The sequence below is a fragment of the Opisthocomus hoazin genome, chromosome 21, assembly GCF_030867145.1.
Source record: "Opisthocomus hoazin isolate bOpiHoa1 chromosome 21, bOpiHoa1.hap1, whole genome shotgun sequence".
Classification (NCBI taxonomy): domain Eukaryota; kingdom Metazoa; phylum Chordata; class Aves; order Opisthocomiformes; family Opisthocomidae; genus Opisthocomus; species Opisthocomus hoazin.
Window position 1 is genome coordinate 8,625,574 of NC_134434.1, and position 14,244 is coordinate 8,639,817.

At 70.4% G+C, this 14,244-nt stretch overlaps 1 protein-coding gene across 19 annotated transcripts in view; it reads left to right on the forward strand.

Moving 5' to 3' along the window:
• Positions 1 to 13,873, forward strand: part of RBFOX3 (RNA binding fox-1 homolog 3) — a 171,670-nt gene extending 157,797 nt beyond the window's left edge. For 7 of the 19 annotated variants that reach the window (XM_075441313.1, XM_075441317.1, XM_075441312.1 and 4 more), the window contains 11 exons: positions 6,656 to 6,907; positions 7,592 to 7,729; positions 8,154 to 8,207; positions 8,736 to 8,828; positions 9,954 to 10,014; positions 10,266 to 10,319; positions 10,580 to 10,712; positions 11,307 to 11,346; positions 11,959 to 12,020; positions 12,342 to 12,420; positions 13,293 to 13,521. In XM_075441313.1, coding sequence (XP_075297428.1) covers positions 6,656 to 6,907; positions 7,592 to 7,729; positions 8,154 to 8,207; positions 8,736 to 8,828; positions 9,954 to 10,014; positions 10,266 to 10,319; positions 10,580 to 10,712; positions 11,307 to 11,346; positions 11,959 to 12,020; positions 12,342 to 12,420; positions 13,293 to 13,337 — 1,011 coding nt within the window. In that variant the 3' untranslated portion in view covers positions 13,338 to 13,521. Of the gene's footprint in view, positions 1 to 6,655; positions 6,908 to 7,591; positions 7,730 to 8,153; positions 8,208 to 8,735; positions 8,829 to 9,953; positions 10,015 to 10,265; positions 10,320 to 10,579; positions 10,713 to 11,306; positions 11,347 to 11,958; positions 12,021 to 12,341; positions 12,421 to 13,292; positions 13,579 to 13,783 lie in introns of those variants that run through there. The other 12 variants (XM_075441327.1, XM_075441330.1, XM_075441331.1 and 9 more) reach the window with 7 other exon arrangements.
• The last annotated feature ends 371 nt before the right edge of the window (positions 13,874 to 14,244 follow it).

Here is a 14,244-nt window from a genome sequence, read left to right on the forward strand (position 1 = left end):
TTTCCACAGCTCCTTCCTCTCCATTTAACTAATCTAACTGCACGATTGTTACAAATTTCATTTTATTATAGCCCTGCTTCTCAGTCCAATTGAATTACCAAAATCTCATTTTCTCAGAAGTGCTGAATATGTAATTAGAGGAAAAATTATGCTCCTGACTGCCTATTAGAGAGGGCTGTGGGAGAGAGCTTGTCCGGGTGCGCATGCGGGTCTGTGGTTCCCCCAGCGCCCGCGCTGGCCGGCGCGAGCACGCGCGCGCTCTCGAGGCTGCGTGCGCGCAAGCACCACGTGCGGCTGTGCCAGAGCCCTGGTGCGGCAGCGGCGTGACGGTGATGGGGCTGTGGGTGGGCTTTGCAGGAGCGGGGCCAGGGTCCGGGCAGCGCTGGCTGGGCTGCTCGGGAGCCCGCGAGCTGTGGGGCAGGGTGCGGGGATGGCGGCTGGAGCTGGCGTGGTGCTCGTGGGAAGGCGTAAGGCCAGTGGACGTGGCCGTTCCTCCTGCTCGCTCGCTGCGTCTTGAGCTGTCCGGATCCAGCCAGGCTGGACTCGGCTGCCGGTAGCTCCGTGCCTCTTAGGGTGCACCAGGGACGCACCCCACAGAGCAGCAGCTCCTCTCCAGAGCCCCCAGCCCCTGCCAGCAGTGGGGAGATCATGGCTGGCCCCAGCGCCGCTGGCAGCAGCAGACGGGCCAGCCGCTGGCATGGCAGGGTCATCCCGGCGCGCAGAGCCGTGCCGTGCGTGGGCGCCCGTGTCAGATGCTCCGGTGTCCGCAGGGCTCAGGAGGAGCAGGTAGCTCAGGTGGACGCTGCTGAGGACTCCGGTCGTCTCCAGCCCGTCCCCATCTGCGGGCTTTGCAGCCAAGGCTGTGCCTCGTGCCCGCCTGTCCCAAACCCTTCGGTGGCCGATGGGGACCAGGTGCTGCTGGGAATGCCGGCCAACACTGCGTACGCTGGGTCTGCGTTGTGTCGGTGTGCCTGTGGGAAGAGCTGTGCCGGGGCGCTGGCCTGGCTGCTGCCCTCCAGAAGCATCCGCCGGGAGCTGCTGCGGGTGAGCACCGGCACCGCCGGAGATGCCGGGAGCTGCTGTTGGGTGAGCACCAGCACCGCCGGAGCTGTCGTGCTCTGCTCAGGAGGGAGGAGAGTGCCGCGCGTCCCAGAGCTGCCGTCCTCCTGCTCGCTGCGGGCCTGATCCTGGCGCGTCTCTGGCGGTGATGCAGCCGTCGCTCCGCGGCGCAGCAGCACAGGTACCTGCGAGCCGGGGAGATGCTGGCCGCGCGCACGCGGGGGGCAGCCGGGAGCCCCCCCAGCACCCCTGTCTTGCCTCGGTTACACAACATTATCATTTCATAATACTCTGAAATATACATGAAGTTGGCTGAATGCAGATGAAATTGCACCATTTACTTCATGAATATTTCATGCCGCCTCAGCACCGAAGTTTCCGGCTGGCGGGGCCGGGAGCGGGGCCGGACCCTGCTGCCCACCTGCCCCGCGCGGGACGGACAGGGCCACGCGTGGTGGGGCTGCGCTCCGGCTGGCAGTGGGTCCCCCTGCCCTGGTGTCACCCAGCTGCTGGCCCCGCCGCCTCCATCCCTTGGGGGTCCCGGTCCGGGCCCCAGCAGCCCCCTGCCCTCCTGCGGGGTCTGGGGGGGCCGACGGTGCCAGGGCAGCGTGTGGCAGCCTGGAAAAAGGGTCTTTTTCCTGTGGCAGCGGGCTGCCCTGCCTTCCCCCTGCTCCTCCTCCTCCCGCACCGCAGCTTGGCCCCGCGGGTCCCGCCTGCCCTCCCCAGCACCTGCTCAGTGCAGACCCCCTCGCCCGAGACCCCTGGCAGACCCCCTTAGCAGGCTCCCCCCCCTCCCCTGCCTCCCCCCCCATGAAGACCTGAAGCGCCGCGGCTGCTGCCTCCGGCCCCGCAGCTCCTCGCCTCCTCTCACGGCTCCTTCCCAGGGGGGGACTCCCCCGCTGTCCCCCCAGCTCTCCGTGGGGCCGCGCTGGCCCCCGCTCCGGGGAGCAGAGGAGAAGCGAGCGGCCGCCATCCCCGGTGTCCCCCCCCCAGCACCCCGAGCCCGCTCCCCCACTGCCGCCCGGGGCTGGTGCCTGCGCGGGGCCGGGCGCGCTGCTTGGTATGGACGGCGCGGCATTTTGGGTAATGAAATATTCACAGGTCAGTGATTCCGTGAGAAATGACGGGGATCAGTCAGTCCCTTTTCAGGGAGTCATTTTCTTCCCCTCCACGGCCTCTGCCGCGTGTTGACAGTCATGAGCATGAGCGAGCGGCTGGATCGAAGCGGGGACGTCGGGGCTGTCACGCCGATGAGCCACGCCGGGCACGGCCTCGTGGCAGCCCACGCTGATGGCCCGGCTGCGTAGCGCCTGGCGGGCACGGGTGGGCACGCAAGGACCCTCCTGCATCCTGCATCTGCCGAGCCCACCCCTGCCGCCCGGCACAGCATGGCACTGCGGCAGCGCCCAGCTCCCAGGCTGTGCCCATCGGCGTCCCCGGGCACTGCCCCGGCCCGAGCCCAGCTCTGCGTCCCACCAGCGGGTCCCGCCGCAGCCACGCGCTGCAGACCTGCTGCAGCAGCGAGCAGCTGCCCTGCCGCAGGCGGGCGCAGGCACCCTCGGGGAGTTGCTCAGCACCCTGCTCCGGGCTCAGCTCTGCCTCGGGCTGTCTCACCCTGCCAGTGAGCGAGCGAGCAGCAGCCAGTCTGGGTCAGGGTAACGCGTTTGCTGCCTGCCCTGCCTGCCCTGCCCTGCCTGCCCTGCCTGCGCTGCCTGCCCTGCCTTCCCTGCCTGCCTTCCCTGCCTGCCCTGCCTGCGCTGCCTGTGCTGCCTTCCTTGCCTGTGCTCCCTGCGCTGCCTGCCCTGCCTGCGCTGCCTGTGCTGCCTTCCTTGCCTGTGCTGCCTGCGCTGCCTGCCCTGCCTGCCCTGCCTTCCCTGCCTGCCCTGCCTGCCCTGCCCACAATGCCCGCTGAGGCTTTGCAGCTTGGGGGAACATCTTGGTGGCCTCCTCGGGTGCCGTGGTGGGGTCAGGACCCCGGCCCCTCGCTGCACCCCTCAGCTGGTGGCTGCTTCCCGGTGGAGGGAGCCACCGGCCCTCGGCGCGCGCTGCTCTCGGGGCTCCCTTCTCGCGGGCGCTGGGGAGGTGCGTAGCGGTGGGACTGTGCCCCGTCCCCAGCTGCACCGGGGCTCACGCATGCCATGACCAGGCGGTGATGGCCAGAGCGCAGCGTGCGGGAAGGGGCCATCCGCAGACAGAGCTGGCTTGGGGGTTGGACTGGGTGACCCCCAGAGGCCCCTTCCAACTCCGACCATTCTGTGATTCTGTGGCTGCACCAGGGCTGACCTGGACCGGGGACGCGAGCAGGAAGGGGCCAAGGCGGCGGGACGGCCGTGGGGCTGCTGGAGAAAACTCGGGGATGGCAGGGGAGGGGAGCAGCCCCGGACAGGCTGCGTGGTTGTGAATCTTGACCGTGTGTGCAGGCAGAGGCTGGGCTGAGCGTGGGCACGCCTCACTGGCCCGTCTGCGGGACCACCATGGGACCACCGCGCTGCCCGGCCGTGGCCGGAGGTGGGTGGCAGTGGGTGATGGGTGCTTGGGAGCGGTTGGTACCTGAGGGGAGCTCGCCCGCTGCACCCTCGCAGCGTGCCGGCAGGACGCCCGTCGTGGGCGAGGTGTGGCGGCACACTGCAGGGTGCCCGCTCATTAGTGCCGGCGCACTGCGCTTGGCTAATTGCTCAGACGTGTCCTCTGCATTTGGGGGCTCCTGGTGCGTTATTTTCTTAAAAAGGAGCAAATGTTAAAAATGGCGTCGTCAGCCCCGAGCTGACAGGCACAATCACCAAAGTGCGGTGTCGGCAGGAACCGGCCCCACGCGCTAAATGACTTGAAAGGAAATGGCCTGGATTGTGCTGAGGAGGCAGAGTGCGGTGGGGAGAAAGCAAGTGGAGCAAACAAAAAAACTTCATTAATTAAAGAAACTCGTTAATGAGGGACATTTAATCAGCTAAAGATGATACCCACCCCCTGCCTGCTGCGGCAGTTGCTGCGCAGGGCTGGTGGCGTGGGGCTGAGCCGTGGGCAGGGGACACCGCACAGGGGACACCACGCAGGGGACCCCACGCGGGGGACCCCACGCAAGGGGGTCCCGCCGGCTCTGCCCTGCAGGGCTGGGCTCGGGGAGCGGCACCCCGCAGCCGGCTGGACGGAGCCGCTCTTGGGGGTCTCCCCTGGCCCCTGGCTCCCCAGCGCGGTGCCAAGGAGCCAGGACACGGCCGGCCGCCCGCCAGCCTGCGGGACGCTGCGGCTGTGCCACGCTTCCCAGAGCCACTTCTCTGCTGGACGGCAAAGGGCTCGGCTCCCCGTCCCAGCCCCTCCGCTGCCATCCCTGGGGCCATGGGGTTTCGGCACAGAGCTGTGGGGTTTCGGCACCGGGCTGTGCCACGGCCCTGCCGGCGTCCTGCCCAGGCAGGCGGGCAGCACGGGTGGTGGGGTGCTGCTTCTGCCCCCCATGCCATGTTAAATACCACCGGCTGTGCTCTGCACGCGGGCACCGCGCTCATCTCGTCTATCTCGTTTACTAAATGAGGGCTGCGGGCCACTAATAATGAGAATTTCTTTTAATGCAAGTGCGGAAAGTTGCCCTGCAAAGCACCATGCGGGAGCATCCCCCGTGCCCCCAGGACGCCCGTCAGAGCCCCCGTCCCCGGCACCCACAGGCCAGCACCATGCCAGGGGCTCCCCGCAGAGGCGTCCCCGAGCCCCCCGGCACTCAGCGCAGGGAGGGACCTGGGGAAGGGGCTGCCGTGGGGCCAGGGCCCGGTGACCCTCCCGGTAATGGCAGGCAGCCCAGAGGCAGGGGCACGGAGCCGAGCTGCAGCCGTGCGTGTGCTCCCCCCAGCCCCCAGCCCCAAGCCAAGCAGCCCCCACCCCCGGGCCGGGGAGGGGGGCACTGGGAGCCGTAGATCTGCGCCTCTGCAGCACCAGCAGCACCAGTGGCAGCGCGCAGCAGAGCAGGGGAGCCTAATGGTCCCTGAACGAGATCATACTCGGGCTGACAAGCACTGCGACAGCCCCAATTAATAACAGATACGAACGTGGCTGGCGGGGAGCCAGAGGGGCCCGAGGCCTGGGCAGGCGGGCACAGTCCCTGCCCCGGCACCCGGCTGCATCCCCCTGCCCGGGCAGCAGCGCCCGGCCCCAATCTGCCAGTGGTGACAGCAAGGACAAGTGTCCAGCGCAGAGCTGCTCCGGCTGCTGGCGCCGGGCACACCGGGAGGGACCGCTGGGCTCCGGGATGCGGGCAGAGATGGCCGGGCGCCGGGGATGCGGCAGGGATGGCTGGGTGCTGGGCACCGGGATGCGGGCAGGGATGGCCGGGTGCTGGGCACTGGGGATGGGGCAGGGAGGGCTGGGCAGTGGTCACCAGGGATGCGGTGGGGAGGATCGGGCCCTGGGCACCAGGGATGCGGGTGGAGAGGGCCAGGCGGTGGGAGCGTGCCCGCAGTGCCCGGTTGGTGCGGGCTCAGGTGTGGGGGCCAGGCTGGGCGCAGGGTGGAAGCCCTCCCGGCTGCGCAGCGGGGTTCGCGGCTCCCCGTCCTGCGGCACCGGGCTGGCATGGGCCCGGGTGCTGAGTCAGCACGGAGAGGTGCGGGCTGGCCGGTGGCTTGCGGGTCGGTGGTGGGATCGTCTACGCTGGGTTCGGTTCGCCCGTGGGCCCGGCGTGGGCTCCGGTGCCCCCTCGCAGGCGCGACAGCCCTGCCAGCCGGGGCACGGCACAGCCCACCCCCCCGCCCCCCCCCCACCCCGTGAATCGGCCGCACACACGACTGGGGGGCTCGTCTCGGTGGGCTGCGCCACGGCTGCGTTTCGGGGCAGGGGGCTGCCGCGGCGGGCTGTGGAGCACCCGAGGGCCCCCAGCCCTGCCCCGGGCACCGGCCCAGGCGCTCGCAGCCTCGCGGCTCGAGGGCAGCGCAGGCGGGTGCGGGGCAGAGCCCGGGGGCTGTGAGCACGGACGGACGGCGGGGACGGCGGGTGGGTGGGTGGGTAGGTGGGTGTGTAGGAGGCACATGCCACAGCCCCACGCCGCACCCCCCGTCCCACTTAGCCCCCAGCCCACGGCTCAGGTGCAGCTCACCCCATTTGACGGGGCAGCCAGGTGGGCTGCATTAGAGCAAATGGCCTAATCAAGTATTTAGCAGTTAATTGATCCCAAAGGGGCATCAGCACCGCTCCTTTCCCTGGCTGCCTCTCTCTGCTGCCCCAGCCCCGCTCCCCTTTGCTGTCACCACTGTCACCGGGACGTGGGGTTTGCTGCTGGCTGACGCTGCGCAGCCCCCCGCAGCGATGCTGCCAGCCCGGCTGTGCCTTGCCCCGCACTGGGCTGCCATGCTCTCCCTCCCTGAGGAGCGGGCGACATGCGGGGCCCCGAGCTGAGCCCTGCAGGGGGGGCTCCGGGTCCCAGCGCAGCGGGCAGGGAGTCCCCTGGAGCCGGGAGGGGCTGGGGGCTCAGCTGCAGACGATGCTGCGGCCCTGAGGCAGCTTTGGGGGGACACCAGAAGTGGGGGGACTGGGGGGCTGGGTCTGGCTGTGGGGAGTGGGACCCCTCTGGGGTGGGCGGCAGTGGGGGGGTAAGGGGCCGGTGCCGCTGTCTCGGCAGGGTAACCAGGACGCGACGGCCCCGCCGGACGCGATGGCTCAGCCCTATCCCCCGGCCCAGTACCCCCCGCCCCCCCAGAACGGGATCCCCGCAGAGTTCGCGCCGCCGCCCCCCCACCCCGCGCCGGACTACTCGGGGCAAAGCACAGTACCGGAGCACGCCATGAGCCTCTACACACCAGCACAGAGCCACGCCGAGCCGCCGGGCACCGACGCCAGCACACAGTCCATAGCAGGGACGCAGACGGTACCGGTAAGGGGGCGCGGGCGAGGGTCTGAGGTCAGACCTGAGGGTCCCCCCCGCCACTGGCTTCCTCCCTCGCAGCCTCCCCACCATTTCTGATCACTTGTGATCCACCAGCCAGCCTCAATTATGGAGAAAGCACTGAGCAGGGCGCTTCCCTGCCCTGCCCAGGGGGTCTGCTGCCCCCCACCCCCCCCCACACCCCCAGGTCGCTGTCGCGGCCCCCGGCACCGTGCCGCTGGGGGACCACAGGCCATTGCCAGGCCACCCAACGCTGGCTGGCTCTCCGCAGCGGGTCACCCCGTGGGCTTTCGCAGGGCCCCTGGCACTCCAGCCCCCCGCCTCCCCCTCCCCAAGGCGTGCTCCCCACGCCCCTGCAGCGCTCGAGCCCCCCAGCACTGCTCGTGGGGCGGGTGATGCCACCCCAGGGTGGGCTTTCCCCGACACCCTGCAGGCAGAGACCCCCTCTCACAGCCCCCCAGCTCGCCGGGCAGTGCAGGGAGCGCTGGGACCCCCCCGCACCCCTCCCGACGGCGGGGCTGCCGTGCCGCACCGGCTGCTGGTGGGAGACCTGCGAGGTGCTGCCCTGAGCCTGGGGTCTGCGGGGTCCGGGCTGTCCCTGGGGCAGGGGTTAGTCCCCAAGCCCGACCCCCCCCGGGGACGGGGGGCTGACAGCGGCGGTGCTCCCCGCAGCAGACGGACGAGGCGGCACAGACAGACAGCCAGCAGCTACACCCCCCCGATGCCACAGACAAGCAGCAGCCCAAGCGGTTACACGTCTCCAACATCCCCTTCCGATTCCGGGACCCCGACCTGCGGCAGATGTTCGGGGTGAGTCCGGCCCCGTCCCCGGCGCTCGGGTGCTGCCCAGCGGCACCGCAGCAACCTGGCATCGTCCGCTCCCGAGGGCCCGTGTGCGGGGCGAGGAGCTGCGGGCTGCAGGGTTTGCGCCCTGGTTAGCAGCCGGGCTGTCGGACTGAGGCCCTTGCGTGGGGGGGGGACACACACAGAGCCTCTGTCCCCCTCCCCGCGTCCCCAGCCCTCATTAGCATTCAGAGCAGCGCGGGTTGATGAGATTATGGGTGATACTCCGCAGGTCCTGGAACAGCGGGTGCCATGGGAGGGACGGGGGCTCTCCCCTGCGTGGCACCGAGGGTCCCCCGGTCTGGCCCCCGAGGCAGCCCCTTGCCCGTCCCTGTGCCAGCGGGGCCGGGGGCTCTGCGGGCGCTCACCCTGCTGCTCTCTCTGCTTGCAGCAATTCGGGAAGATCTTGGACGTGGAGATCATCTTCAACGAGCGGGGCTCCAAGGTGGGTGCTGCCCGCGGCCGACACCATTACGGTGAGCCCCGGGGAGGGGGCCGGGGGGAGCTGGGAGGCCTGGGGGCTCCTCTGCCCGCTCTCTCCTCCTCTCCTGCCCTGCGGGACCCAGGCATGGGGTACCCCACCTCGGGGCCGCCCCGTCCCGCGGCCCTGCCCCGGCTGGGGGGGCCGTGCGGGTCCCTGCACCCTGAGTGCCAGAGGTGAGGGGGGGTCTCGCTCTGCCCTGCCCCGCTCTGCGCAGGCAGCTCGCGTCCCTCTGTGTGTGGCTGTCTCTGTTGTATCTTCCCTGCTTTCTGTGCCCCTCTCCCAGACTCTTCTCCCTGCTCGCGGGCGATGCCGGGGCCTCAGCCGGGACCCCCGGACCCAGCGGGGGCCCCGACCCAGGCTCTCCATCTCTGCACTGCGGCAGCCTCACCTCCTGCGCCAGCTCTCCTGATTCACCCCCTCTCTCTCTCTGTCCCCGCACCCTCTCTCTGTCTCTGTCTCTTTCTTTCTCCTTTTCTCCTCTGCTCACAGGGTTTTGGGTTTGTAACTTTTGAAACTAGCACAGATGCCGACCGGGCACGGGAGAAGCTGAATGGCACCATCGTAGAGGGCCGGAAGATTGAGGTGCTCAGATAAGTGTGCTAGTGCCATGCCTGCATGTGCGTGCGTCCCCCCGCCCTGCCCGGGGCTGCAGGCAGGGCAGAGCTGCCCGGGGACCGTGGGCAGGGAGAGCCGGGGCAGAGGACGCTTCGGAGCAGCCCCAGGCCCAGCCCCGGTCCCGCGTGCCCCCCGGGAGGCTTGCCCGGCGCGTGCATGCATCGGCGACTGCGGCGCAGGAGCGTGCGTGCCGGCTGCAGGGAAGGTTGCACTTGGCGCAAGGAGCGTCCAGCTCAAACGAACTTCCCGCACGCGGGGAGAGCGGCGGCACCAGCCCGGGCTCCGGCTGCGTTTTGCCCGGTTCCAGAGGGGTCTGGTGGACCCCGGCTGCCCACAGCCCCCATGGCCGCCATGCAGCCGCCCTGAGCTCTGCAGGGAGGAGAGGGGCTCTCTGCTCCGCGTGCCATCCCCACCTCCCCTGCGCCCAGGGGGAAGGATGCTGCACAGGGCTCCCGTGCCCGTTGCACTTCTTGAAGCTGGGCAGAGGGACCAGGCTCTGCCCACTCACTGGCAGCACGCGGCTGATGGCCGGCGAGCGGTGGAAGCAGGGCCCCGCGTGGTGTGGGGAGCGGGACGCAGACGTCCCCGGCAGTGCCAAGCGCGGGGAAGGGCAGCCTGGCAGGGCACGGCGATGCCCTGTGCACGGGCCCTGCCTGTCGGAGGAGAACGTGGTCCAGCAAAAGCCGGGCAGGAGCTTGGGGGGCTTGCAGGAGCGACCAGGGCTCCTGCAGCAAGCAAGTTCCTCCTGCGGGCAGGGGCAGGCGTGGCGTGGGGACAGGAGGTGGCCAGGCCTGGCGGCAGCATGCTGGGGCTCGGCCGGAGCACGGCACGGCAGCAGTCAGGGCGTCAGCCACCAGCCCCACCGACGCTCGCGGCTGGAGCCCGGGCAGGAGCTGGGAGGCCTGGGCTGGCCGGGGCTGCGGGAGGGACGGCGGCACGGCAGGGCGGCTGCGGGCAGAGACAATTCCCGCGGCCGGCGTCCTTCACTACGGCGGCTGAAGCAGCAGTGACGCGCGCCGAGCGGGCCCTGGACCGTGGCCTCGCCAGCCCTGCTGCCCGCCGGCGCTGAGCCCCCGTCCGCTCTCCCCGCAGGTGAACAACGCCACGGCCCGGGTCATGACCAACAAGAAGGCTGCCAACCCCTACACCAACGGTAAGAACGGCGCCGGAGCTGCGGCGGGCGGGGGCATCCCCGGGCGCATCGCCGCCACCAAGCCCCCGCTGCGAGCACCCTCCTTGGCAGAGGGGGGAGCGGCCGCTCCCTGCACCATGCAGGGGCACAGCCCCCCCCCGGGCACCCCACGCCCTGCGGCTGCCCCGGGACGGGAGCTGCGGCCCCTCGGAGCCCGGCGGGGGGGAGCGCCGCGCGGGGTGCCCCGGCTCACCGGCTCTCCCTGCCCGCAGGCTGGAAGCTGAACCCGGTGGTGGGAGCAGTCTACGGCCCCGAGTTCTACGCAGGTAACGTCGGGTCGTGGCCGGCCCTGCCGCACGTCCCCCCGAACATGGGTTTCACGCCGTGTCCCACCCCACCGCCGCTCTGAGCAGCCCCCAGCCCCTCTCCACGTCCCGCACCCCTGCCTGCGCAGCCCCCCCGCCCCAGCATCCCCGGGGGGCCGTGACCCCGGCTGGTCCTGCGCCGTGGCGGCTGTGGGGGTCCCAGCCAGGCGCTGTCAGGCGCTGCTGCGGGAAGCCCACGTACCGTCCCCTCCCTCCTGCAGTAACGGGGTTCCCGTACCCTGCCACGGGGACGGCCGTGGCCTACCGAGGGGCACACCTACGGGGACGAGGACGCGCCGTCTACAACACCTTCCGGGCCGCGCCGCCGCCGCCACCCATCCCCGCCTACGGCGCGTGAGTACCCGGGTGCGGGGGGCTCTGCCTGCCGCGGGGCGCGGGCTGCGGCTGCTGCTGCGCTGCGCCGTTCCGCTGCCGTCAGCGTCCATTGCCAGGCTCTCGCACCTCGGGAGCGGGCTGCAGCTCCCCGGCACCTGCCTGGCCCCGGGCTCTGGGCGGCCTCGCCGGCCGCTGCCCCGCGGCGTGACCCCCACGCTCACCAGCCTCCCGCGCCCTGAGGCACGGACGGGTGTGCCAGCCGCGTTGGTTGGTTTGATAAAAACACTCGCTCTCCCGGCACGCGCGGCCGCTCTGGCATCAGGCACGGCCGCGGCGATCTGTGGCCGCTCGGTTGCTCACAGCAGCGATCGTGGCGCGGACCCCTCCGTCCCTGTGGCTCCCCTGCCCTCGGCCATGCCCTCTGCCCGTCCCCACGTCCCTGCCCTCCCTGCCAGGGGTCCCGGCCCGGTACGTGCCCTCGGGCTGCCTGGACGGCCGCTCCTCGCCCGTCGGCTGCGCTGCTGGAAGCAGCTCCCCCGGTTCACCGGATTCGCCCCGGTCCTTCTCGGCCGGTGACACGGGCCAGGCTCTGACGCCTCCGCCTCCTTGCAGGGTCGTCTACCAGGACGGGTTCTACGGAGCCGAGATCTACGTAAGTGCCGTGCCCAGCTCCGGGCCGCACCTGGGACCCTGTGCCGGGGCGGGGGGCAAGCGGCACCGGGCAGCTCCGCGCTGGGCTCATCCCCCGGGCAGCCCCTTCCTCAGGGAGGGCAGCCGGAGCCCAGGCAGGGCATCGGCGTGAGCGGGGACACGAGCGTGGCTTCTCCGCAGCAAGCAGGGTGGCACCGCGTGGGTCCTGTGTCCCCAGCCAGGCCCCTCGCTGGGCCAGCACCGCGTGGGATTTACGGCCTCGGCAAGCGCCGGCGCGCTCTTACACCGGCGTTTAACCTCCATATTTAAGAAGCCATTGGCAATATTTCAGGCGGGTGGCTGAAGGATTTATCTAATGTGACACCTCATTAAAGCGATCAGGGAGGTGACATTCTCTCCTCTGGAAATTTAATTTTTTAAGGTTAATGTTTGTGAAAGCCCCTGGGGAATGGTAATGAGGCCGGTGTGTGCCTGGCGGCACGGGCACCGGCTTCCCGTGGGGTCCCGCCGCTGCTCTGTGGCAGTGCCCAGCGGGTGCCCGGCTGCCCCGGCCCCCCGAGCCTCCCCTGGCGGGTGCTGCCCCCCTCCCTGACGCAGTCTCCCCTCTGCGCAGGGGGGCTATGCCGCCTACAGATACGCCCAGCCCGCGGCAGCAGCGGCAGCGTACAGCGACAGGTAAGCGCCACGGCCCCACGGGTATCGCTCCGGGGTGGGGGGGGGAGCCCCGTTCGCCCCCTGCACCGCCGGCCTGACGCACCCCAGCTTTTGTGCCCTGCACGATGAGGACGCAGCCAGGCTCGATGCGGGTGTCCTGCAGACCGGGGCCCCCGCACTCCCCTGGGGCTCCTGCTGGCAGGGACTGGAGCCCCGGCAGGGAGGGTCTGGGGGAGTCCCATGTGCAGCAGGGGGGTAGCAGGGTCCGGAGTGGAGGGGGCTGCTGAGGGGAGCAGGACCCCGTCCCCGGTCACCAACGCCCACCGCTCTGTTCGCTTCCAGTTACGGCAGAGTGTATGCAGCGGCAGACCCCTACCACCACACCCTCGGCCCCGCCGCCACGTACAGCATCGGCACCATGGTAAGAGCGGCCGCCGCGGCTGGGCTTTGCTTCCCGGCGCGAGCTGCCCGGGGAGGGGGTGCCGGGGCAAACGAGGGGCTGGGGCTGGGGGAGGGGGAGCCAGGGGCTGGCGGTGGGGGCAGGAGCAGCGCAGCCCCTGCCTGGCTCTGTCCGCAGGCAGGCAAGAGAGGAGACCCCCCCATCCCGTGCCTGCAGCCCTCCAGCCCCATTCCTCCCAGCGTGCCACATCCCGGGGCCCAGCTGCCCCCCACGCAGCACCCCAGGGCCCCTCCTGGGGCCCGGGACCCCCTTTCTCGTCCCTGGTGTGCAGCCACGCACTGGGAGCACGCGTGTGCACGCCGGCGCCTGCAGCCCACCCACGCACCACAGCTTTTAGCGAGCTTCACAACCAGCATCAAAGATGAAAAATCCCCCTCGTGGGCAGCATCTCAAAGCCAAACCGTCTTTTTCTTCCTTTTTTTTAACCCGCTCCATCCCGGCTGGGGCTGGGGTCGGGCTGCCAGGCCCCCCTCGGCACCCCCAGCCCCGGGCAACCGCTCGCGAGGGGCTGCAGCCCCTCCGTCCCCAGGGAGGGGCAGGGTGGGAGCCGGCCCAGCGCCGCAGCGGGACCGGGACGGGCTCCTCCGCGCTCACCGCAGGCACGCGGAGGCCTGGCGATGGCGGTGCTGTGCGGGGGGTACCCTGCAGCCCCCCACCCGGGCACCGCTGGGCCCTGCCTGCCCCTCACGTCCCAAGGACAAGCGATTTGGTGTCATTATAAAAAGAAAAAAAAAAAAAAAAAAAAAAGGATAAAAAAAAAAAAAAGGGAAGAACTGGGCTCTGGCTCTCTCTCGAATACTGATTGGCTTTTTTTTTCATCTTTGATGTTGCAGGCTAGTCTATACCGAGGAGGGTACAGCCGCTTCACTCCCTACTAGCAAGACAGAGCCCGCCCCCCCCACCACCCTGAGCGCTCCCTAGCTGCAGCCCCGCAGGCAGGCAGAGCGGGGGCGGGGGTCGCAGCCCGCAGGGTCACCGCGTCCCGACCCCCGCCAGCCCGCGCCGCGGGGCCCCGGGCACCTCCAGCCCTGGAGGCGCGGGGGGGGGGGGGTCGCCCGCAGTGGGGGGGGGGCCGGTGGCAGCCCCTCTGCCCCCCCCGTAGGAGAGACAGAGGCCGGCGGGGGCTGCTGCGCGCTCCGCGGGGCTGGGGCGGGTGCGGGACGCGGGGACGGGACCCCCCCCCCCTCCCGGGGTAGCCCCCCGGCCCCGGGCAGCAGCGGCTCTGCGGCGGAGCGGGGGGGGGGCTCGGGGGAGCGGGCCACCCCCCGCACCGCTCCCCGCACGCCGCTCCAGCGAGGGACCTGCCTCTCTGTTTCTGTTGTAGTGAAACCGCGGCCGTTTCCTTCTGGGACCAGGAAGGGCAAAAACAACACCCACCCCCCCAAAAAAAAAACCCTCAAAAATAGAAAAAAAAAATTAAAAGCAAAGCGACAAAAAATAAAAAAGAAACGAAGCGAAGCGGCCGCAGCCCCGTGAGAGCCCGCACGCCCCGAGCAGCGAGCCCCGGAGCAGCGAGTGCGGGGGGGCCGCGGGACCCCCGCCCGCCACGACCACGTCTTCCTCCGGCCCCGGCCCCGGGACGGCCCGCGGGGCTCCCAGCCCGGCCCCGCCGCCGGTGGGTCGGGGGTGCGGGGCCTCGGCTCCCGCGGGGGCCGGGGCCGGGTTGCGGGACGGTGGGCGTTGCAGGGGGACGAGCCTCTGCCTTTTAAAGGGAACTTTTGTTAAGAGGAGCTTGCGACTCGCTTGCGGTCCCTTCCCCCCCCCCCCCCCCCCCCGCCAGCCCCC